General features: G+C 55.0%; 1 protein-coding gene across 4 annotated transcripts in view; it reads right to left on the bottom strand.

Annotated features, from left to right (window-relative positions):
- Positions 1-1096: 1096 nt before the first annotated feature.
- The window catches only part of SEZ6 (seizure related 6 homolog), a 44705-nt gene continuing 22029 nt past the window's right edge, over positions 1097-23772 (bottom strand). The window contains exons 3-17 of one of the 4 annotated variants that reach the window (XM_032320112.1): positions 23317-23450; positions 14234-14429; positions 9915-10100; positions 6953-7121; positions 6653-6819; positions 5874-6068; positions 5472-5610; positions 5163-5359; positions 4365-4559; positions 3771-3962; positions 3459-3656; positions 2914-2952; positions 2543-2660; positions 2356-2458; positions 1097-2192 (exon numbers count right to left, since the gene is read on the bottom strand). In XM_032320112.1, coding sequence (XP_032176003.1) covers positions 2160-2192; positions 2356-2458; positions 2543-2660; positions 2914-2952; positions 3459-3656; positions 3771-3962; positions 4365-4559; positions 5163-5359; positions 5472-5610; positions 5874-6068; positions 6653-6819; positions 6953-7121; positions 9915-10100; positions 14234-14429; positions 23317-23450 — 2261 coding nt within the window. In that variant the 3' untranslated portion in view covers positions 1097-2159. The remainder of the gene's footprint in view (positions 2193-2355; positions 2459-2542; positions 2661-2913; positions 2953-3458; positions 3657-3770; positions 3963-4364; positions 4560-5162; positions 5360-5471; positions 5611-5873; positions 6069-6652; positions 6820-6952; positions 7122-9914; positions 10101-14233; positions 14430-23316; positions 23451-23772) is intronic. The other 3 variants (XM_032320113.1, XM_032320114.1, XM_032320115.1) reach the window with 3 other exon arrangements.

Below are 23772 nucleotides of genomic sequence, written 5' to 3'. Positions count from 1 at the left end.
CTAATCACTCTACACACCTTCCTCTTAGAACTTGGAGGGGGAGGTCAGCCCAGTGGTTGAAAGTTGGTACCACCTTGGAGAGCTCCAGTCCTGGTTATTCAAGGGGGGTTGAGGCGAGCTAGCAGGTGGGATACAGATGTCTTCTGAAGTGACCTCTTGTGGCTAGTCTAGGGACTGCACTCTGCATGGACGAGTTTCTCAGGCCTGCAAGGTGGTCTGTGGTAGAGCCAGAAGGTGGCCAGCCATGAGTGACCGGGACTTCTCTGCTGGAAGACTGTGGAAGTAGAACGTGCTGGTGGCTGTCATTATTTCCTTCAGGGATTTTGTTTTCTGGCCTCGGAGTGTCCATAACTCCAATGCCTGTCTCTTGCTCTTACTCTGGAGAGCAGCCATGCATAGTGCACCTCTAAGCACAGATGTGCGTGCTGGGGACCAAAACTGAGCTAACACTTTCAACTCAGGAGGTGCTTGGGAGACATAGGGAAGGGGCATTGGGGCTGCAAGTGACCAAACATGGCAAACTTAAGCAGGTCCTTTCCAGCCAACTTCTTTCTGGAGCCCATGGAGAGGGCTTTTGCTAAAATAGGAGCCAGGTCCCTACCCTAAGCTGCGTTGCCCCTCCTCCTGATAGTCTGGATATTCCCAGAGGCCAGGACGGACTGGAGCCTCACGTTTTAGGGGTTCAGACTCTGATTTTTATTCCAATTTCCTAACCCTTGCTAGCTGGGGACGAAGGGGAAGGAGAGAGGTGTTAGGCTTCCTGGGCCTTGTCAACAATACAGTGGTATTGAGGAGGGGTTTGGGAGTGTGTTGGCCTGTAGTACTGGACCTAGCAAAGAGAAAGAAAGGAAGCATTGGGGTAGGTGAGCAGTTGGGTTCCTGGGCTTCCACGCCCCTGTGGGCCAGCCACTGGGGTCTCTTACTTCACCTGCCGTCTGTTGCATTGACCTTGTTGGGACAGTGGTCCCTGAAGTATCTGCATGTAACTTGTTTTGGATGAAATGTGGGAGTGATCAGTTGGTGGGTCCATCATGCCTTCTGAAGTTCACATGGCACTTATTTCCCACCTCCCTTCCCTCCAAGAAAGCACCATCTACCTGGCCATTACTTTTTTTTTTTTTTTTTTCCAAAACACTGTTTTAATAAGGAAACAACAGAAATAGAAGATTGTTCTCTGGCTGGAGCCCAGACCCCATATAATACATTACATGTACAAAGTGGCCTGTAGCCAACTCCTGGGTCTCTCTCTGGGTCTCTAACCCCCTGTTCCATGCCAAATTCCTGGGCCCTTGGACCTCAGCTCCTCTCCAGAATATGCCTGCCCGCTCCCCTTATCCTAAAACCCAGTGGCCAGGAAGGGAGACTGGTGAGTGGCTGGGGTTGGGGGAGGGACTAATGGGAAAGAAAATGTTTGTAAAGCCAGATCGACATCAGGGGAAGGTCTCCCTCTCACTGGCATGTAGGGCTGCCTGGGAAGCAGTGGGGTGTCCTGCTTTGGTGTGGAGCATGAGTGCCTACGGAAGCCCAACCTGAGCTTGGGATGGGGTCCCTAAACCCCTTAGGGTCCCTTAGAATTGTTGCCTCCAGGAAGCAGAACTGTCCATTCCTAGGGCCTTAGAGAAGGACTAGAGACCTCCCCGAGAGGCTGATGTCAGCGTGCCAGGACTCCCCAGAGGTCACGGTTGACAGCAGATTTGGCCACTGGTGATGGCCCCATGAGGAGCACCCTGGAGCAGTTTCCACCACCATCGAGTTCACCCTGCTGCAGGGTGCCACATGCCAGGCTGGATGGTGGTCAATCTGGAGAGAGGTGCTCTTCCTCTGCTTGTGAATTCCAGGCTAGAGGTCCAGGCCATGAAGAAGGGTCAGGAGAATGCTGGTTCTTGATGCGTGTACTCCAGCTCTGCTCTGCCCAGAGGAAGATGCCGCTTGACTTGAACCCAAGCAAAGGCCCTGTGTGGGCAGTGGTACCAAGAAAATAGGCCCTGGTGGGCATTGCAGGTGGGGAAGGGCACAGCTTCTTGAGGGACTGGTGAAATCTCTTCCCAGATGGTATGTACAGGAAGTGTAGGGACAGCAGGAAGCTGGAAACTCTGCTGCTGGGCTGTGATGCTGGGCTGAGCTGGCCTCTCCAAGCTGCCCCCACCTAGATGGAGACTTCATATTCTTTCGTCTCCTGCAAAGTAAAGAGACTGCTGGGAGTTGGAAACTTGTATAAGGTTTGCCAGCCCATAATCCGCTTCCCAAGGAAAAGGGGAAGAGTGAGAGGGCTTGGAGGGACTCTCAGGGGTACCCACCCAAGAGAGCATAGAATTAGGGCCTGGATAGGGTGCAAAGAATGGCATGGGTACTTACTCCAATCTCGTAAGTTGGATTGTCAAATGCTGACTCCACAGTAATGCGGTCGTAGGGACGGGGTCGTGTCCGGGGCAGCCGCAGGGGGCTTTTCCCTTGGAGCCTGTGGGACGGAGATGCCTGTGAGTCAAAAATGCTGGGCAGAAGTGAGTTGGGTATGTAGGGCAGGAAGGGAAACCAGACTCACCTAGAGAAGTAGAGGTACACACCTCCCACCAAGAGCGCCATCACCACCAGGGGCAAGAAAATGGCAGCTGCAATGTGGGCGGCATCCAGGGAGCTGGAGGGAGCAGGTGCCTTGGCAACTGAAAACACAGTGGGTGGGATTGGGGCAGAAGTTCCTGTGACCCAGAGCCCATATCTGTCCTCACCTCTGGCCAGGAGAATCCAGGGACCAGCTCCCTGTAGCTAGCTGGGGGCAGCAAAGGGAAATTTTGCTTTGCTGGTCCCAGACCTCTCTCTTTCTCTGCCCTCCCTTCTGGGGGAACCCATGGCCTGGGAGCTGTGAGAGCCAGGGGCAGAGAGACTATTTCCCTGACCCTCAAGGGGGGGGCTCACCATCCAGGCTGCGGCCGCTGTAGAACCCATCCAGAGAGGCTGGAACAAGAGGGGAGGGCCAAGGGCAAAGGTAAGACCAATGGGCCAAACCACTCCAATGGGAGTAGACTGATCACGGCAAGGATTTGTCCAAGGAGAGCCCACACTAGCATTGTCTTGTCACCAGGTCAGAAGGATCTGGCAGAGACTGGAGAGACTAAGGGTAACATGAAGGGGGCTGTGGACAGGTCGTTCAACACTTGGCATCTTTGCTAAATTCTCTGCTAGAACAGCCCTGTGGGACGGGCAGGAGTTTTGGCTTTTTTTTTTTTTTTTTAAGATTTTTAAAATTTATTTGAGAGAGAGAGCATGAGCAGGAGGAGCAGAGGGAAAGGGAGAGGGAATTGTAAGCAGACCTCACACTGAGCTCAGAGCCCGACGCAGGGCATCATCCCACAGCCCTAAGATCACAACCCATGTGAAAACCAAGAGTCAGACACTCAACCGACTGTGCCACCCAGGTGCCCCGGGGCAGACAGGAGTTCTGAGGGTGGCAGAACACTCACCAGCCCTACAGATGGGTGGGGGGTCACTCCAATGGGAAGGGTGCCCGGGCACACACTTGATGCTGGCCTGGCCCTTCAACACGTAGCCAGGGGCACATGAGAAGTGGACAGTAGCCCCTGCTGGGTGAAGCCGCTTCTCAGGACTGTGGGCACCGTTCTCAGGGTCGCTGAGGCCGTGGCATGGCTTGAGCTGTTCCACTGCAAAGCAGGCAGAGCCCAGTGAGGGTGCCAGGTCCCGAGCCCCCAGAGGTGGCATCTTTTGATCTTTTGTCTCCTACAAAATGATTCCCCTCTTCCCCATTCAACACTTACGGAGACACTTGGGGGCCCGGTCGCTCCACTTGGGGCTGCTGGCCTGACGGTCGTGGCACGTGAGGATGGGACTACCGGTCAGTACAAAACCCTGGTCACAGATATACTGCACGGTGGCCCCCACAGGAAATTTGGGGCTAGATACGAGGCGTCGGCTGTGCTCCACATCCCCAGGGTCATGGCAGGAAGTTACTATAGGGAGAGGGTCATGGGGGAAAGTAGCCCAGGTAGAACTCAGCAAAGGCCAGTCCACCCTGGCTTTGCTCCAGGCCAGCCCATTATCTTCTTGTCACATGGCGCTGCTGCCTATTTCTCTGTCCCTGCCATTTGGCTGGGGTGCCTCCCTCCTTTGTCCCCTTCCTACCCGCTAGAGTCAACAAACACTGGCTATCTACCAGGAAGGAAATATTTGAAAGGCTTGGCGGTGACCCTTTGAAAAGGTATCATCCCATATCACAGGGTAGGCAACAGAAGCTACAAGAGGTGGAGGAAATTCAAGGGCACTAGCTGGTAACAGCCGAAGTCAGGTTCAGGATCAAGGAGAGAGGCTAGTGTCTTGCACTGAGGAGGGGACCGTTGGGAACAGGTACTCACCTCTCTGACAGGAAGGCAGGTCCTCGCTCCAGGTTAGGTCCCACTGGCACATAAGGACACTAGATCCTACCACCTGGTAGCCAGGGTAGCACTGGTAAGTGACGACTGTGCCATGTACCAGCTCAGGCTGAGACGGGCTCTTCCAGCCATTGGGGATCTCTGGCAGCTCTGGACATGTGTCATTGCGGGGCACCTCTGGGGGACACAGAGGCAGCAAGATACAGGCCCTCAGCGAGCACTGAAATAACTGTGATTACTTTCCCAACTGCGAGGGCACCCCACTTCCTGCCGGTTCGGCCTGGGCCTCGCCTGGCCTGGACAGGCATAGCAACGCATTCCTTCCTGCCCAGGGGCCCCTCCTGGCCTGTCCCCGACATCATTCGGTTTCTGAGCTTCGTGGGTTATCATTTTGGCTTTGGCTTTACTTTAAAAAGCACATTGGCCGGTTCCCCGGTCCCGAGATGGGGGCTGGGGAGGGTGGGGAAATAGTCACTTCTGTTCAAGATGGTCAGAAGGTAGAAACAAACCCCTTTCCTTAGTTTGTCACATTTGTGACAAAGGTCTTCCTGCTGTCTACCCAAATCTCTTCAGTGGAAGGCTCCCTATCACAGGGCCCCGAGGGACGATGCAGAATTAGACTAGCTTCCTTCAGGGGCTGGGATGCCTGGAGCTTTTCCCAGCTTTCCCTTGTCGAATAAGAGAACCAAGGCTCATTGCCTTGGTCTCTCCAACTTGCGGTTTAGGATCCATATTCGGGCCTCCCCTCTCCCCTGACTCCCCCAAGGACAACAAGCTCACCAAAGAAGTGGATGACAAAGCCCTGTTGGTAGCCCAGCACCGAGGCCCCGGGGTCTGACTGGAACTGTATGGTGACGTCGGCCATGGAGGTAAAGAGCTTGAAGTGGCCACGGGGCCCTGAGTACTGGCCCAGGACCCGGGCCGTCAGGTCGTCCCCATCATAGAAGGTAAGCACGTCACCAGGGCCTATGCGCAGCCTGTGGAGGAGGACTGTCAGGGAGGGTTGGCCTGGGGACTCCAGGTTGGGCTGGGGCCACAGATGGCCCCAGAGCCCAGGAGCTGGCTCGGCCTCACCCAGCGGGCACTCACACTCGGACGTCCAGCAGGACGCGCTTGTCCTCCTCCACGTGCACACCCCAGATGCAGTCTTGCCCGCGGCTATAAGGCTCCGGCCAGTTGGGGGAGAGCACCACACCAGCTGAGTCTGTGATCTCCCCACTGCACACAGCTGGAAGGCAGGGGAGGCCCCAGAGGTGTGTCCCTTCTGCATTCCACCCACCCCCCCCGCCCCCTGTGCTATGTTCTTGGGCTGCCACCTGCCCACAAGAGTGCTGACCCATGGCCAGGAGCCCCCACCTCCTCCTTGCGTTGGGGGTGAGCTTGAATCTCACAAGTCACAGGGCCCCTATGGCCCCGGGCTCTGCCGTTGGCTCTGGTCCCCCACCTTGCTTCCTGCCCCCAGGGCAGGCCCATCCACAGGTACCTACTGACCTCGGCAGGCTGGCTCTGTCTCGTTCCACTGCGGGTCGTGGGGGTCAATGCACTCGATGATGATAGAGCCCTGCTCCAGAGTGTAGCCAGGGTCACAGCTGAACTCCACGGTGGTGCCCACAGGGTAAGAGGGGGCGCTGCTGCTGAAGTTGCCGTATTTGACAAAAGGTTCATAGCAGTGGCCCTGCTGGAAGGCTGCAAACCACGGACCGGCACAGCTTAACCTCAGCCAGGCCAAATGGGGGGTTGGGGGAGCAGGTGTCCTTCTGCCTCCAGCCCCAAGGTCTTTATCTTCCCGACCACAGTCCTAGGCTTGCAGCAGAGAAAGGATGCCCAGAGCACCATACCCTATCATGTGCGGGAGACAGGCTTGATCACTGTTGTATTCCTAGCACCTAGTTTTGTGCTCCATACACACGAGGCACTCAATAAATGGTTTTTAAATTAATTAATGCATGCATGCAGGAGCGATTCTAGAATATCTCTTGCAGCAATTGTCCTTCTCTATGGGTTAGGGCCTTTTTTGCTCTTCAAACTCTAAAGGATTCATTCTCTCGGACTCGAGGGCCTGGGTCCAGGCGAGGGTCTCCTGCAAGAATGGGGTGGGAATCCCTAAGGACTCGGGGAGGGGCACCTAAGTGCTAGGTGAGCAGGGGCTGAGTTGGAAGGAATGATGATGGAATGGAGGCAGGGGCGTGGTGTGAGAGGAGAGGACCTAGGAGCCCTAGGAGAGGCCTAGGCTCCAGCCCTTCAGCCCTGCCGGCCCCCTGCAGGCTCACCCTCATAGCGCAGGGCCATGCCGGCAGCTGCCCCGCTGCTGTCAGTGCTGAGCTCCACGAAGAAGTGCCGGCCGGAACTGAGCAGTCCCTCGATGGGCAGGTACTCTACCTCGTAGGAGTCATACACTGGAGGGGCCTCCACGTTGTCTCCATTGCGGATGATGAGTCTGGGTCAGGAGAGCAGGAGGGGCACGGCTGGTCCCACTGTCCCGGCTGGGGTGTGGCCCGGACTTCTGTTCTGTCCCCACAGCAGGAATGCTGGCTGGCCTGGTGCTCCCAACCCCCCACAGCTCCCCTCACCTGTCGTCATCCTCTGCCAGGGAAACCTTCTCAAAGTGTAAGTGCAGCCTCTGGCCTTCTGGGGCCTCAAGCAGCCAGTGGCAGGTGAGATTGTTGCTGTAGTTGCCCGGGAAGCCCGGGGAGACAATACGGCCAGTGGTGGCATTGCGGGTCACTCCACCGCAGGCGGCTGTGAGACAGGGCCAGGACTGTGGGCTGGATTCTGGATGGCCTACCAGACCTGCCAGCCCACCCCGGCTCTTGTGCCCTCTGCACCTTTGTGGTTCTGGAGGTCCATCCTTGGCCTCCATGACCCTTCAGCCCGAGACAGCCCGGTTTCTAGAATCCTAACCTTCCACACCTCTGGGATTATTCATGTGCAGCTCCATTGACAGTGGTAGATCTAGCCATGTGGCCCTGGGGAAGTCACTTTCCCTCTCCGCTGACTCCCCTGGGACACCTTCCCTAACTCCCTCCAGGAAGCCCTTTAAAGGCCTTCACACTGGGGCTCCAACCTTCTTGGATATATCTGCCTCTTCTATCTCATGCCACTTTCCTGCAACTAGTTATTGCTTGGATATGTCCCTTCATTAGGACTCCCTCGGGCACGGGCGAGGTCTTTTCAGGCCAGGAAGAGTTGGTATTCAGTGTCTGTTGAATAAAATGAGTGAGTGGGGGTAAAAAAGAGGGCAGGACCCGCTCTGGCCTGACAAACATCTGGTATCCCTACCATCTACCTCCAGATGTTGCGCCCTCAGCGGACACTGCTGGCCAGAACCTGGCCTTATCTACTTTCAGAGATAGCCTCACTATCACCATTGTTTCTGGGCTGACCCCTCTGGCCTGGGACTGTCCTTTTTCAAGGGGAAGCTGAGTAGCCCACCCAGCCCCATCACCGAAGACTTCTGGGTTATGTGGCCACAAGTAATTGAGCGGGGCCAGAGAAGGGGTTTCAAAGGCAAGAGGAGTCCAGGAAGCACTTTCCTCTCCTGGGCACTCAGCTCTGGACCCTGCCTGCTCTGAGACCAGGCTGTCCTGGCCAAGACACAACACCCTTGTCTCTAGATATTTAAGATGGCAGAATATTTTAACTTAATAAAGTTCTTGGGGAGGGGCTTGTGGTGAGTTTCTTCTCCACTTCCCTGCAGAGAGGGCAAGACCCATCTTTCTGCCTGGGCTCAGAACAGAACTGCCCCGCGAATGTGATCATGCCCACCTTCACTTGAATTTGTCTGTGGTTCCCCCAGGTCATCCAAGCTCAAGGTGGCCTTTAAGCCCTTTACGAAGCTGGCCTTCTCCTGACTCGGCTTCAGCCCCATCCCGCATGCGCTCTTCAGGCGCACCTTGTCGTGTCCTCACTGTAGCATGCTTTGTGCTTTCCACACCTTTGCATGTTCCGTCCCAAGAATCCACTCCACTTCCCTGAGCTAACATTCTTGTCCTTCCATGCTTTCTCCCTGGGAGGCTCTCTTTGCCTTCTTCTTCATTTTGGAGCAGCTCTCCCTCCCTTGGATCCCGACCATGCCCTGAATTCACCCCATCCCAGTACAGTTTGCACAGAATCTGCTGCATGCTGGTTTCCCCACTGGCCAGAGAGTTGCCGGAGAGCAGAGACCACATCTGGCTTATTCACCTCTGCTTGTTCCTGGCACCCAGGAAGAGTTTATAAAATGACATAAAGGAGGCGCCTGGGTGGCTCAGTGGGTTAAAGCCTCTGCCTTCAGCTCTGGTCATGATCCCAGGGTCCTGGGATCAAGCCCCAGATGGGGTTCTCTGCTCGGCAGGGAACCTGCTTCCCCCTCTCTCTCTGCCTGCCTCTCTGCCTCCTACTTGTGATCTCTGTCTGTCAAATAAATAAAAAATCTTTTTGAAAAATAAAATGACATAAGGTTTAAGAACCTGAGCTATTAAAAAAGAAAGAGAAGAGAAAAGATGTCCAAGCACCACCCCCCTTACTCCTCTGCCTTTTACACTGCTGATTAAACGCTCCATCTTCCTTCTGCCAAGAAGCCCCTCTCCCTTGGCAACAACCTCAGAATTATTCATTGTCCAGGCCCAGAACCTGGGAGAAAGTCTCCTTTCACTTGTCCTGCTTTGCTCGACAGTGTCTCTGGGACCTCTTCCCTCCTCTCTATTCTCAAAGTCACTGTCAAGTTTGGAGCCTCTTGCCTGCCTGGCCTCCTGGCCTCTGGATACCACCTAGCTGGCTCTCCTGCAGAATTGTTCTGAGCTCCTCCCTGGCTGTTTTCTGAGCCCCAAACACTGCCTCACCTTGTTGCCTCTGTGCTAAGTGCCTGTACTCTTGTCTATTCACACAATTAATATGTGTCATTTGCATAATATGTGTCCATATTTTAATGGTCAAACCTTCAGGGGTACCTGGGGGGTTTAGTCGGTTAAGTGTCTGCCTTCGGGTCAGGTCATGATCCCAGGGTCCTGAGACTGAGCACCATATCAGGCCTCCTTGCTCAGTGGGAAGCCTGCTTCTCCCACTCCCTCTGCCTGCCGCTCCCCCTGCCTGTGCTTGCTCTTGCTCTCTCTCTCTCTGTCAAATAAATAAATCTTAAAAAAAAAAAGTCAAGCTTTCAATGTCAATTCCCCCAAGATGCCTCCCAAATACCCATCCAAGAACCATTGCTTCCTCCCTGCCCACGCCATTGGTGTTTTTTTATGACTCTTCATTGGTGTTTTTTACTGCCTGCTTTGGAAATTGGTGATCCATGTGCTTCCTTCTTCTTCCATTTCCCAGAATTGTGGACCCTTTGAGGGCATGGTTTCCATTTAATTCAGTTCTGTATACCCGTAGTGCCTGGATATAGGAGGTACTCAATATAGGGTTTGGATAAATGCTACAGAGGTATGTGACCATTTTCTGGCTTCCTTTCAGAGAGTAAATGAAGATTCCAGACAGCAATGTAGAGCAGGGATAAGCACTACCCCCCTTACTCCTCTGTTTAGCCCTGAGTCCCCTGGAGCCACTTACCAATGCAGACAGGCTCCTGGAAATCCCAGAAGGGCTGGGTGGCATTGAGACAGGTGAGAAGCCTGGCACCCTTCAGCTGGTAGCCAGTGGCACAGCGGAAGCGGGCGCTACCTCCTGGGTGGAGGCTGGTGACGGTCACGGCTCCATAAGCAGGACGCCGGGGAAAGTGGCAGCTCAGGAGGTAGGCTGCAGAGAGAAATTGGGTGACATTGTGTGTGTGTGTGTGTGTGTGTGTGCGCGCGTGTGCACTAAGGGGCTGAGTCATAGTCAGGACAAAAGAGGTCTGCCACAGCCTGCCTGGAGGTGTCACTCGGGACCGGAAGAAGCATCGGGAATTCCAGGAAAGACTCTGCTCCCCACCCCAGAAGGGGCCAGAGATATTTCCAGCATCCTGGGCTGGTGAGTGGAGCAAGCGCAGAGCTGGAAGTTAGGAGGCTTGAGTCCTGGTCCAAGCTTCCTGACGCTTTTGGCCAATTTTTCAGCCTTTCTGTGTCCCAGTTTCCCACTTGTTAAATGAGGTTCAAAATGCCAGGCTACCTACAGGGTTATTAAGAGAATAAAGGGGATAGGATTTTATTCAGCTTTGGCGTCCCTGGAATCCAGCTGAGAGCACATCTTTAAGAAAGGTTTATTGAATGACTTATAGATGGGAAAGCACTTGAAACAGTAAGTCTATCCTCATGTAAAGTATTGATGCTATTTTTCCTGTAGGGGATGGATATGAATTACAGCTAGAACGACTGAAGTCAGACAGTAAAAGCTTTCCCAGTGTTCACTGGCAAGGACTGTGGACTTCTTTTAAAAACAGGATGGGGTGGTGAGTGGTGTGAAGTGTGTAAACCTGGTGATTCACAGACCTGTACCCCTGGGGATAAAAATATATGTTTATAAAAAATAAAAAATTAAAAAAAACAAAACAAAACAGGATGGGGCAAGGGTGGGGAGGCAGGGCACGCCTGCCTTGAAAGGTGGGGGAAAGACAAGTTGCCTGGGAAAGCTTGGTAACTTTTGGAATTGTGATACCAAGTATGACCGAATGGTGGCAGCAAATCCTACAAGACAACCTGGCAAGTCCCAGCCCGGTGCCAAGCCAGGGAGATAGCTAAAAATGAGGGTTAGGGCTTGTGTCCCACAGGGGGAAAGAAGGCTGGAGGAGGTCAAGGAGAGAGGCCGAGTGAAGGCGTGGGCTACAGAGTCTGAAAACCCGTGGGGGTAGTAAGAGGGATAGGGATTGTCTAGACTGAGGATCTTGGGGTGGAGGGGCCCGCCCTTACTGATGGCACTAGGTGGATGGAAAGAGAGGTCCAGGCAGTTCTAGAGGTCCTCGGCTAGCCTCCGTGTGGTTTGTGTAAATAGACAAAGGGGCCGCCTCTGGGCAGAACAGGATCCAGAAATGAGTTCCATGATTTTTACCCATCCTGGCTCTATAGTCACTGGGCTTACGAAAAGGGAAAGGATGATTCTTATTCTTCCCTCTCTCATAGCCAATGAGTGGTTCTTTGTGATTGACAGGGATGAAAGGGTAACGTTTAGGGAGTGGGTTCTGGGGTCTGACTGCCTGGGTTTAAAGAATACAAGCTCCCTTACTTGCTGTGCCACCTTGGGCAAGTTACCTAACTTCTCTGTGCCTCCATTTCCCTGTTTAGCACCCCCTCCCCTTCCAGTACTGCATCCAGACTTGTTACATGAGAGGTTAACTGAGAGGACATATGCATAATTCCTGGCACAGAACAAATACCAAATGTCCCAGCCTGCTGTTATTGTTCGGAATCTCAATTAACAAAAGCACCTCACATCTGCAGGCACCTTCCAGCTTCTAAAATGCCTTCACACTTCTACAGTATGCTTGGGAGGAAGGAAGGCAAAGTATGGATTATTAACACATTTCCCAATAAGGAAAACTGAGGTTCAGAGAGACTGGGGGAATTGCCCTGATCACATAGCCAGTAAGTGGTGGAGAAGGCATTTGAAGCTCCTGGCTCTAGAGCTTTCCATCTCCCGTCTCCCACCTGCTTCCCCTGGTGAAGTAAAAACCAGGGCTCAGGATTCTGAGGAACCCATGAGTGATAGACAAGATTGCCCTGGGTAGTTGGTGAGGGTGACCCCTCACAATGACCTGAGGAGAGACCCCTGGCCAGAATGGGATGCGGAAAAGAGTGTGGGGCACTCCCAACCAGAGTGCAGGGAGTGGGGGGTGATACCCAGACAGCTCCTGGTCATGAGTCAGATGTCCTTATATCTTCCCTGTGGGTCCTTATCGCAACCCTGGAAAGAGCGGTCCCCCATTTCACAAATTAGGAAACTGGGCTGGGAAGAGGTGAGAGCAGGAGGTTGGGGGCAGATGAGGAAGCCCCCAGACTCCATAGTGGCCACTTCCCAGGAGGAGCTTCCTCCTGTTGCCATGACTACCGTTCCCAGGGAGCCTGGATGACGGCAATCTGTTGAGCTATTTTCTCCCGGCGTCTGTTTCTGGGGCCAAGTCCAGTGCCAGGAATGCTCAGGAGGGAGGAGGGGATGCCTGGCAGGGCCCTCTGCTTCCTCACCCTGCCTGGGGCTGTGGGAGGGGAGTCGGAGCCTGGTTCTACAGATGAAGCCCTTGTGGGGGCCCTTCCTTGTGATCTCCAACATTATCTTGGATAGCTCCGGCAGTGCTGTGGGTACTAGTCCCCTCGCCCCCTCTTCTGGCACCCTCTTTCTCCAGCCCAGGGAGACACGCGTGTGAGCACATGCTCCTCCTGTTCCCATCTCTGGGATCAGGGCTAATTACAGCCTATAATTAGGGGAATTACACTCATTAAGGAAAGAGCTGATCATTGACAAAAACTGGGCCGAGGAGGGAGGGCTTCTGGGAGCTGAGCAGAAGGCAGGACTGGGCCAGCTCTCCCAGCCCCTCCTTGGGGTCTGTACCCTTTGCCGGGTCTCCAGCTCACTGTCTTTCAGCCACCTTTGTCTGGCCCAACAGAGAGAAGGTCCGGGGTTTTGTGCAAAGGAATTTGCGGCAAGAGAGGTTACCATGCCGTGAAATTATGCCCGCTGCTGGGGAGGATTGATGAGCCATTAGGGAGGCTGGACGGGCCGCCTAGATGCTCACCCTTGTCTCAGCTGGCCCCCTGCCTCTGCCAAGCCCTGCTGGCCATTCCTGATGCCAGCACCAGACTGCTCTCCCAGTTTGGGTGGAGAGGCTAGCGAGAGGTGAGTGCTTCTTAGGTGGGTTCTAAGCATTTCCCTCTCCAGCGCCCCGTCCTCCTCCCCCTCTGGGCTGCAGAATCGGTCCCTGACAACGGCAGGGGAATGCCATAATCGCTCACACCAATTATTTCCCCATTAGCACTCCCCAGTCTGAACTGGTGAGTTACCCTGTCAAGAAGACTTTGCCTGGGGGGAAGGGGTATCAGGAGAGATGCTGATGGGAAAGGGGCAGAGGCGAGCCCCTTTTCCTCCCCTTCCCATCCTGCCAGTTCTTTAACCCTTGTTTCTGGTTCCTTCATGGAACACGCTAAGTTCACGGAACGGGCTAAGTGCTAAGCATTTGCCATGAACCCTTTTGTTTAATCCTCCTTGTGACTTTATGGAATAGGCATGTTGGTCACATGTACAGCAGAGGAAAGGAAGGGTTAGAGAGGTCAAATGACCTGTCCAAGGTCAACAGCCAATGGGAAGAGGATTTAGACTCAGATCTGCCCATCTCTTGAGTCTGTGATTTTTCCCATTTTATCTGGCCACTCCCCTATTTCCAGAGGTTTTCTGAGCTGACTGGGGCATGAGCCAGGTCTAGAGTGGATGAGGTGGTTCAGGAAAGCCACGTTGGTTGCTAAGAACCTCCAGAAGGTCACATCAAGCCCCTTTGACCTTGACCCCCTTGCATTTGGGAGGTAGGCCTTCTATTGTTATTGCCTATTTCAGTGTCTACCTCCTCTAGAGATTCTGAACTCCTTGAGGTCAAGGAATGCCTCAAGGCCCTCAAAGATCCTTGACATTGTCATTGTCTAGCACAGCCTGGCAAAGAGCAAAGAGCGGATACCTAGGAAGAGTTTACCGAATGAATAAGTGAGTGAATGAGTAAGTGGAAATGGGCCCCCTGGGACTACAGGGTTCTGTGTCAGGCCCCCTTCACAGCCAGATTTCTACAAGGTAGTAGGTGGCAGAGGGAAGGTTCTGGAAGTGTCAGGTGTGCAATAATCACCTTTAGTTGTACAGAGCGTCACAGGGCACCTGCGCCTGTTCCGCTGACTCCCCACACCCATACCTATAATGGCACCAGAGATCCCCAGGAGGACACCCAGTCTGGGCTGGTTCTTCCCCCAGCTGCCCAGGCCTACCTTGGTAGTGGAAATGGAAGGTGCCAGGCCCAGCAGGTGGTGGGAGGCTCTGGAACCTCAGTGCTGCTTGGTGGGTGGGGCTACGGATGACTTGCCCCCTCAGTAGGAAAGACTGGTTGGCCAGGGGCAGTGGGTCAGGCCCCCCCAGGCCCTCCACAGTCACCGTCTCCCCCTCTCGGAGGCTGATGTTCTGGACCTGTCATGGGATAGACAGTGCAAAGCGGAGCAGTCAGCCTTCTTCCTGCTGACGGAGCCCTGCTGCCCACAGACTCCTAGGGGCCCCAGACACAGCCAATCCTCAGCGCCCCTTGGCCACTGGAGCCCCCAGGCCCTGAGCTGGGCACTTGAGCGCAGGAGGGGCTCATTTCACCTTCCCGATAACCCTGGGAGAGGGGATCTGAAGTTCATATCCAAGGTCACACAGGGATGATTAGCAGAACTGGAATTTGTAAGCTTGTCTTTCTGTCTCCAAAACTTTTCAGTGACACCAGGACACCAGCTGCTTCCCGTCCCTTCACTTCTCAGGGCTCAGTTTTCCCATCTGCAAAGTGGGGACGGAGTAGGTGTGTTGAACTAGAGGGTGTCCAAGGGCCTGACCAGCCCTTTGAGGTCTTTTTTTTTTTTAAAGATTTTATTTATTTGACAGAGAGAGAGAGATCACAAGTAGGCAGAGAGGTAGGCCAGGGTGGGGTGGAAGAAGGCTCCCCGCTGGGCTCGATCCCAGGATCCTGGGATCGTGACCGGAGCCGAAGGCAGAGGCTTTAACCCACTGAGCCACCCAGGTGCCCCTTTGTGAGGTCTTTTAAGCATCAGACCCATGTACCCACTTTCCCTGGATGCCCCCTGTTGGATGTCTCCCAGGCACCCCACCCCCAGCCTGCCTCACACTGAGCTACCCTCTTCCTTCTCCCCTCCACCCGCCGCCCTGTTCCCCTCCACCAGCAGCTTCCCTCTCCATCCATCCCATGCCCAAGTTTGAAACTGACATCTTGCCTCCTCCCTTATTCCCCACAGCCAATCAGTCATTCCCTTGGATCTATTGGACCCAGATCTTTTTATTACTCTTCATCCCTCCTGCCACTCCCAGCTCCTGGCTACTATGGTTCACTTGGAGCCGGCAGCAGTCTCCCAGCCGGCCTCCCTGCCTCCAGGGCTTCACCACTCCTCCCTCCTCATCAGTACTTTCAGAACTGCGGCCGAATAGCCCCAACCTGTGGCCAGCCATCGGAACAGAGTGCTTCCTTGATGAAATCTTTTGGTGGCGCTCCACAAAGCCCTCACTACCTGGCCATCAAGGCCCTGCCCAGCTTGGCTTCGGCTGACCTGACTGCTCAGCCAGCCTCTCTTGCACACACTGCAGCCTTCCCTCCCCTCCACTCCCCTGGGTATTTGCGTATGCAAGGAATACCCTCTCCTCCTGCCCTCCAGGTGAAGCTGGTCATTCTTTCCCATCTCAGGACCCTCACCCTCTGCCTACCAAGCCTGGCCAATCAGTTCTTTTGCCTCAAGCCCTCCCTACTTGTCCTCTCTGCATTTCTTCATTAAAGCCCAGGGCAAAGAAAAAAAAAAAAAAAAAGCCCAGGGCAAGATCTGGGGTCACAACACCCTCTTCAGTGGTGAGTTGCAAAAAAGATGCAGTTGCAATCAAGATGGAGACACTGAATGTGTGGACCCCCTGGAAGTACATTCTTCGCCTGATTCCTGTGGGCTGAGAAGTGCAAGGATGGATGCTGAGCTCAGGCAGATTGGAGGAGACAGCCGAGCTCTGGACCCCTGAGACTCTGGGTGCTGACAATGCGGACAACTGAGGTGCCCTGGGGACATCTCTGCCTGCCCGGGAGAAAAGACCCTGTGGGTCTTTGGGGCCCCAAAGACAGCTCATGGCAGGGCAGCAGTGTTGGCTCTCTACAAGGAGCTTCCCTTCCAGGGGACATTCTGGGGGAGGCTGCCTGACCATCTGCCGGGGACATTCCTCAGGGAATTCCTGCCGCCCCGCAGAGGCTGGATGAGGTCCCTTCAAACTTGGAGATTCTATGATTCTAGAGTTGGGCAAACAAGACTCACACACGTGGAATCTGTAATTATTGAGAGATGCTAGGCAGCATATAATTCTGCCTTAAGTGGCACTGAATGCATGCGGCAGGGATCCTCTGGTGGGGGGGAGGGGTTGCAGGCTCGAGGAGAGTGTAGAGCAGGTGGATCTCAGAGGGCCTTGGGGGGCTGGACCTGGGGGGAGGAGGGGAAGGGAGGGAGGACATCCCTGCAGGGAAATCACTAAAGAAACAAAAGCAGAGAAGCAGAGATGAGTTTAGCCTTGTGTCTCATTGCTGTAAACATCCTTTGACCTAGAGCTTCCAGTTCTGGACCCTGCCACTCCCCACCAGTAATGAAAATATGGCAAAAACAATTAGTATTCATGGAGCACCTGTCAGGTGCCAAGCCTTGTTCTGTTCATAGGCATGATTTCCTTGCCCCCACACTTCTATAAGGCTCGTGGTGAAATCCCCATAAGTCAACAGAGGCTCAGAGAGGCTAAGGAACATGCAAAAGGTCGCCAAGGTGTTGAGTAGAAGAATCTTGCCTTGTTGGAGGCAAAGGCAACCCCTTCCCTCCCAAACTCCCGCCGCAGTCACCTGCAGACAGACATCCAGATGTCCAGATGCTTGTTCCTAGGCCCTAGGCCCATCAGCTTTAGCGCTGGCGTTTGGGCCAGACTGAGCTTTTTCCAAGATGTTAAGATTTATGTTTCTATCAGCTATCCTAGCTATCCTTCCACACAACACCCCTCCCCCCATCACCCAGAACCCTGTAAGGCTGGGAAAACTGGGAGCTGAGGCTTATGGCCCCCTCCAGCCAGCCTGGCTTCCAGCCCAGCCATGGTGAGGGCTACCTCAAGACCATGGGATGGAATGGGCTTGGACTACCCCGGGGCTCACTTCCTGAAGGCCTCCTGTTCTCAGCTAGAGGCTGTCTGAGCGGCTCTGCTCCCCTTGGTTCCGAGCACCCACTTCCAGGCCTGCCGCAGTGGCTGCAATGTAATTTGTCACTTTTTCGAGGGCCCGGCCTGACAGGGGCCAGACAGGGCTGAGTGTTGGACAAGGAGGGTGATGGAGTCTTGATGCAATTTGCAGGCATCGGAAGAGCTTGGGAGACAGATTGAAATGTCAGCTCTGCTCACAAGGGCCTTCTTCCCACACCCCCTAGCCTGTGACAAGGGGTGAGGAGGAGGGAGCTGGGGGCTGGGTAGGGGGAAGGAGCAGAGGGAGGTGAGGACAATTCTGACAGGACCTAGGGCTGTCTTGCACTGCCTGGCTTCCTGCTGCCCCTGAAGTCAGTACAAGGAAGGACGTGGGGTGGGAGGAGGGGACACCACTCCTTCCTAAACTCCTGGGAGGCAGGGAGGATTTAGGTTGCCCTCTCCTGGCCCCCCCAGATCATCAGGCTTGACTGGCTTGTCTGTCCCCATTGAAGCCACCAGTCAGGTTTCCAGAACATGCCCTAATGGTGTGACTCATAGGTGGGACAGTGCCACAATTCCCCCCAGTAAAAACCCTGCACAGGCCAAGGACAAGCTCAAGGGTGACTCTGGTGTGTGAGCCCCTCCCCCAGAAGATGGCCACAGGCCCTGCTCCCCTACGCTCTTCTGGTCACCAGCACCCACGTGTGTACTCTGACACAAGCCCGGTTGCACACATGCAGCTCCCTCAAACACATGGCAGGGCACACGTGCGCCCTCGTTCCCATGTGCTCCCCCACATACATGCCCCTCCTCACATGTGCATGCTCCACAAAATCCATGTGCTCCCCCAACTCCACGTGCTCCCCCACACCCACGTGCTCCCCCACTCCCCACAGCAGGAGAGGCACAACTTTTCCCAGGAGACCCTTTGTCGTTTCAAAGCTTTCACACCCTTTATCCTTTCCTGTATCACAAAATCTCAAGGAGGGAATCCGAGCAGATTTTATTTACTTCTGCTCTATAGACAAGGGCACCTCGCAATCAGAAAAGTGCAGAGTTCCTCTTTGTGTCATACCATACACCCAAAGCAAAGCCAGGATTCTGGACTGGGACCCCCCGATTCCTGGCCTAGGGCTTTGTCTTCATGCATAGCCTCCTAGGCCCTTCCCCAAACTGGAAGAATTCCAGGTGGGCGTCTTACAGGCGCAGGCAGGGAGGAGCTGAGGAAAGGGATGCACCCCCATGCACCCCCTGTTCGGCTTAGCCATGCCTGGGCCAATCTCCTAGGCCAGGGGAAGAACAGGGGCTCTTGAGTCCTGAAATAGCTCTATCACCAGCTCTATCACTGACTAGCTGAAAGGTCCTTGGGGGAAGTTACATGACCTTCCTGAACCCCAGTTTTCATGTGTGGAACGGGATGGTTGTACCTACTTGATAGGGTTGTAAGGATTAAGTGAGATCCCACCTGTAAGGGACTGAGCACTGCCGAGGGGTCCTCTTCCCCTTTTTGGGGGGGATCTGGGCTCTACCTTGGTGAGACTAATGCTTTTGACGTGATGGTAGCTGGCCGTCAACCCACCACAGCCCCAGCTCTTCTAGGGCTCTGCCTCGGGGATACTGTCCATGGGAGCCACCCTCTCTCTGGACCAGGTTCTACAGCTGCTAGGAAAAGGAAGCAGGGTCAAGAGCTTGAAAGACCACGGCCCTGTTGGCCTAGAAGGGGGCTTCCTGAACCCGGGAGAGGGGACATGCTCAGAAGGACTGACTGGGAGCGCCTTTCAGCATCATCTGATTCATCTTCTTTTACAGAGAAGCAAACAGTTCCAGGGAAGGCTGGGGGCTTTGCTGGTCACCAAGGGACGGGCTGCCGAGGCTGGAACCCCAGTCCCACATGACAGCCTCTGTGCCTGTCCACAAACCCTTATGGGACAGAGTCTGCTTTAGGGATGGGGAGAGGGGTCTAAATGCATGGGGCCAGACCTGCCTGCACCTCCCTAATTCCTCTCAGACGAGCCTTCCAGAAGCTGGAAAAGAGGAGGTTGCCCAGAAATCTCACCCCATGGACCCACCACCCTATTGGTGTCCCTATCAGGCCTGGTCCTGGAGTTCTGGCTATCAAAGTGGCAGCTGGCCTGGCGTGGAAGAGCTATGTTCCAATGGGGCCACCTGGGGCACAAGGGTGGGGATAATGGGCAGCTGTGCCCAGGCTCCAGATGGTACAGAGAGCAGTCAAGCCAAGATGGAGACTGGCAGTGAGAAGGCTCTTGAAATGCCAAGTGCAATGAGATGCACATGCCAGGCCCATTTGAAAGGCCTGGAGCCCTCAGGGGAGACCGGCTGCCTGGAGAAGGGATGGCACCCACATGGGCCCAGGGTCTGGTGTCCAGCCATCCTGAAGGGACTTCTCAAGAGAGCCTAGCCCAGTGCCTGACCCCAGCTGAAAGAGGTAAACCTCCTCTGTTTACGGAGGACCTGAGGTGGCCTCCTCCCTCTGGGCAGCTCAGACCCTCGGCCACAGTGCACAGATCAGTGCAGCGGCCTGAAGGGAGGTGGGGGCAGGGGATAAAGCAGGTTATGAAGGGCTGGACATGGAGAGCAGGGGAGTTTGGAGTTCTGGAAGCCCTGAGCCTGTTCCTCATGAAAAGAGGCCCCAGACTTTAGCCAGAGCTATGGTCACATGGCAGGGGCCCAGCATGGTGTCAGGGATGTGAGCTGTGGGTCCTTCACATGCTTCTTTCCTCCCATGGTTTCTCCCACACACCCGTGCCTGGATTCCATCCCTTCCACCTGCCCTGAACCGTACCTGTGAACTCGAGGAGGGGCAGGCCAGGGCTCACCCACATTGGAGGGAAGCCACAAGTCTTTCCCCAAGTCTGAAGAGGCCACGGGCACCTTCTCAGTCTTCCAGCCACCTCACCCATTCCATTCCCCACTGCCCAGGGAGACCAGCACTGTTTTCAGGCCTAGCCTCTGGCAGGAGGGCGATCCGGAAGCACCTAAGTTCACCTCTTGCTCGCATGCAATGAAAGTCACCTGTCCCATGCAGTCCTGGGAACCATCAACAGCCAGACCACCTTAGCCATGGCTTCCTGATCCTGGTGTGTCAGCTGACCTCTCCTCTGTCAGGTCCCAGAGCGGCTATCATGGCCTCCGGAAGGCCTTCTCTGACCCTCCAGGCTGAAAAGTGTGCCGTATCCCTGCATTCCTGCCATGCCCCTGCTTCCCACTCCATCCCAATGGTGCCGAGCCTTCTCCGGTCAGTGCTTCCGATTTCCATCTCCCCCAGGAACTGTGTCCAGCGCCCCCTCACACAGCCTGCCACGTAATAATTTCTCCATTTATGTTTGTAGAGCAAAGTCATTCATCAAACAAAAAAATGTGAGTTAATGGCTCACTGAGTGACCTTAGGGAGTTGCCTTTCCTTGCTGGCCTCAGTTTCCCCAACTCTCCATTGGTACCGGTCTGCAGGATCGATAATTAATTCTTCTGGTCCCCAGGAGATCTGGGTGGTGTGGCTGGGAGGCCCAGGAGGAGCAGAGGTTCCAGATCTGGCCCCCGAAGGAGATGAACCGTAACCCTTGCTTCAGCACTGGCTGATGCTGTCCCTTCTCCCCCTCCCCACCCCCTGGGCCTTCCTGCCATGGTCTCAGACTCTTAATTCTGGCCATCAGGGCCAACTGGATCCCTCAAGGACTCTGCCCCACGGCGGTGGGGTGGAGGGCGGTGCCAGCGTCTGGCTGCCACATTTCCAGACCGCCATCCCGGGCTGTGACAGGTCTTCATCTCAGGGTTGCCTGGTAACAGCTTTTGCATTCTGATGGGAAAAAAAAAAATGTGGCAGCCCCAGACGACAACAGACATAGGGCTTATGGTGGGGGGCAAGCAGGGTGGGGCTCATGCCCGGGGCCAGGGCTGGAGCCCACAGAGCCAGCATCTTGCCCCTTTGTGGAGAGGACCTAGACCGGGCCCAGCCTGGTTCAGGGGGCTTCAGTGGGAATGGCAGCCTTGGGGGGCAGGTGATGCCAGCTCAGGCTGGCAGGAGGGCCCTTAGCCTGGCATCTGCCCCTTCCCACCCCCTTCCCCACACCTGCAGCTGGTGCCTTCCACCCGGTGAGCCACAGCCGGTGCCACCTCTCATTAGGTGATGATTTTACATTAATTACCTTAATTAAGCGGCACTGAGTGCTAATGGCTTGGGGGGGTGGTGGCGGAAGCTCCTAATCACCCTCCCTGTCAGCCCAGAGCGAGGGGCCCAGGGCTTGGCAGAGCAGGAGCAAACAGTCACAGAGAGAAGGGGAGGGGCCCACTGGTGGGGGGAGAGGGTTCCCCTTCCTCTGGGCCTGACTCAGAGACCTGGCCTTGACATCCCCAGGACAGGCGTAGCTGGCTCCAGGCCCAGATCCAGGGGTTTAGGGATGGGTGGGGAGCATAGGGACGGGTAGGGAGCAGGCTGAGAGCTAGGAGCGGCCAGCACTGCCCTGTTTCCCAGACTCCTCCTCTGCCCCCTTCCCTCTGTTCTCAGTCACTTGCCTGATACTCTCAGCTGGGCCGAATGCCCACCTCTACCTCCATTCTCTCTCCATACTCAGGCCGCTGTTACCTCTTTCCTTCCTTCCTCCAACCATCTGTGCATTCATTCAGCCAGTCCACGGAGACCCCATTCTGGGCCCCCACTCAGGGTACTCCTCAAGGAGCCCACAGTCTGGCTGGGGATGTGGCCAGCTATTAACAGACTCATAGGATGGGGCCTCAGGAGAGAAGTCCCCGAGAAAGTGACACCGAGAGTGAGTCCCAGAAAGGGATAAGAGGATGACACTTCTGGGCAGAGGGACCAGCATGTATCATTGGGGCTTGTGGGGAAAGCAACCTTGGCCCATCCAGCTAGCTGGTCAGTGCAAAGGGTCAGGGAGACAATGAGGGAGGGAGTGGTTGGACATGGGCTGGAGGGACTGGCCTCCATTCAGAGGCCTCTGGGGAGGCGTGGAGGTGAGGACTGTCTTCATATGGGAAAATGACTGCAGTGGAGGGGCGCCTGGCTGGCTCAGTCTATAGAACATGCGACTCTTGATCTTGCGGTCATGAGTTCAAGTGCCACGTTGGGTGGAAGAGCTTACTTATATAATTAAAAAAAAAAAAAGATAAAAGAAAAGTGACTACAGTGGAGGGGGAGGACAGTGGGGGCAGGCAATAGTGGGGTGACCAGTGAGGCAGCCACTGCTTCATCTGGGGAAGGGATGATGGAGGCTGGACCACATGGTGGTGGTGGGATGGACGGGAGAAGCCGGCAGATCTGAGTTTTGGGGAGTGTCATGATAGAATGGAGACACCAGTTGATGGGACTCAGGGAAGAGGAAGAAAGAGGGGCCAAGCTGGCCTCCAGGCGCCATCCACATTGCATGGTGGCGGCCCTGCTCCCTGTTTCTGAAGGGTTGGGGTGTCCATCTCTGAGGTCAGGAGTGGTGTTTGGCAAGCAGGTTTAGGGGAGCAAAAGGGAAGAGTTAGCTTTGAGGCTCGTGGAGGTGGAAGAGCCTATGGGACATCCACGAGGACCTGCAGGCTCAGGGTTGAGGAGCAAGAGAGAGTCTTAATCCCAAGGGAGGGATGAGATGGCCCAGGGAGGCAGGGGGAAGGAAGCTGGGGCTGTGGGTCTGACTTGCCCACCAGATGGTTCTCTCTGATGGTGTGCCATGTCTATCTTCCCCAGCTCTGCACCCCAGGAGCCAGCACTGGGCCTGGCCCAGAGTTGCTGCTCAGGGAGTATTTGCTGAAGGAATGAGTGAGTGCGTAAGTCAGTCAATGAGGCCCCCTGGCTCTTTCAGGCCCAACCATGGAGCCCTACATTCACGCTCCCCCAACCACATAAATTCAGACCCTCACACACTCCTCTGCTCATCCAAGAGTTGAGCCCCTCCTTAAACTCTCCTGAGCTCCTGATGAAGCCCTTGGGAACAGAAACTCTTCCCTCTCTAGAGCACAGGGCAGAAGCTGACCAAGTTTTAGGCCCAGCCCCAGCTCTAGGCCAACCATGCCGCTGAGCATCCTCACCTCGGCCAGTGGCCAGCACGTTTCTGGAAAAATAACACACTAGTCCCAGCTTTGTCCCGGTGGGAGCCAGGTTGCTTACCTTGATTTCTACACCGTAGCCGGGGTAGACGGAAATGTAGTAGAAACAGTCCAGGCCGACATCTGTAGGTGAGCTGGGGGCCGTGGGGGAGTCCAGAGAGCCCTCCGGGCCTGAGAAATTCCAGCTACAAGGGCCTGGGAGGCAGGAGGAAACACAAGGCTAAGCCCAGCTCTGAGGGTGTTGGTTCAACTAAAACTGACCACTGTGTGTGTGTGTGTGTGTGTGTGTGTGTGTGTGTGTGTATGGTGAAGCCCAGCTCTTGGGGCACCTATTTCCCTGTTGAAAGAAGGGGACCACCTTTGAGCACCTACTAGGTGCAATTTTATCTCAGTTGTCACAGTGGCTCAGTGAGGTAGGTCTTATCACCATTTTACAGATGAGTCTCATCGAAGTTCAGCAAAATTCCTAGGGTCTGTTGTCATTGCTTCAGATCCGGATTAGAACCCAGGCCATCTG

This window comes from Mustela erminea, chromosome 18 (assembly GCF_009829155.1).
Source record: "Mustela erminea isolate mMusErm1 chromosome 18, mMusErm1.Pri, whole genome shotgun sequence".
NCBI lineage: Eukaryota > Metazoa > Chordata > Mammalia > Carnivora > Mustelidae > Mustela > Mustela erminea.
Note: the sequence above shows the minus strand (reverse complement) of the source record. Positions and strands in the feature narration are given on the sequence as shown.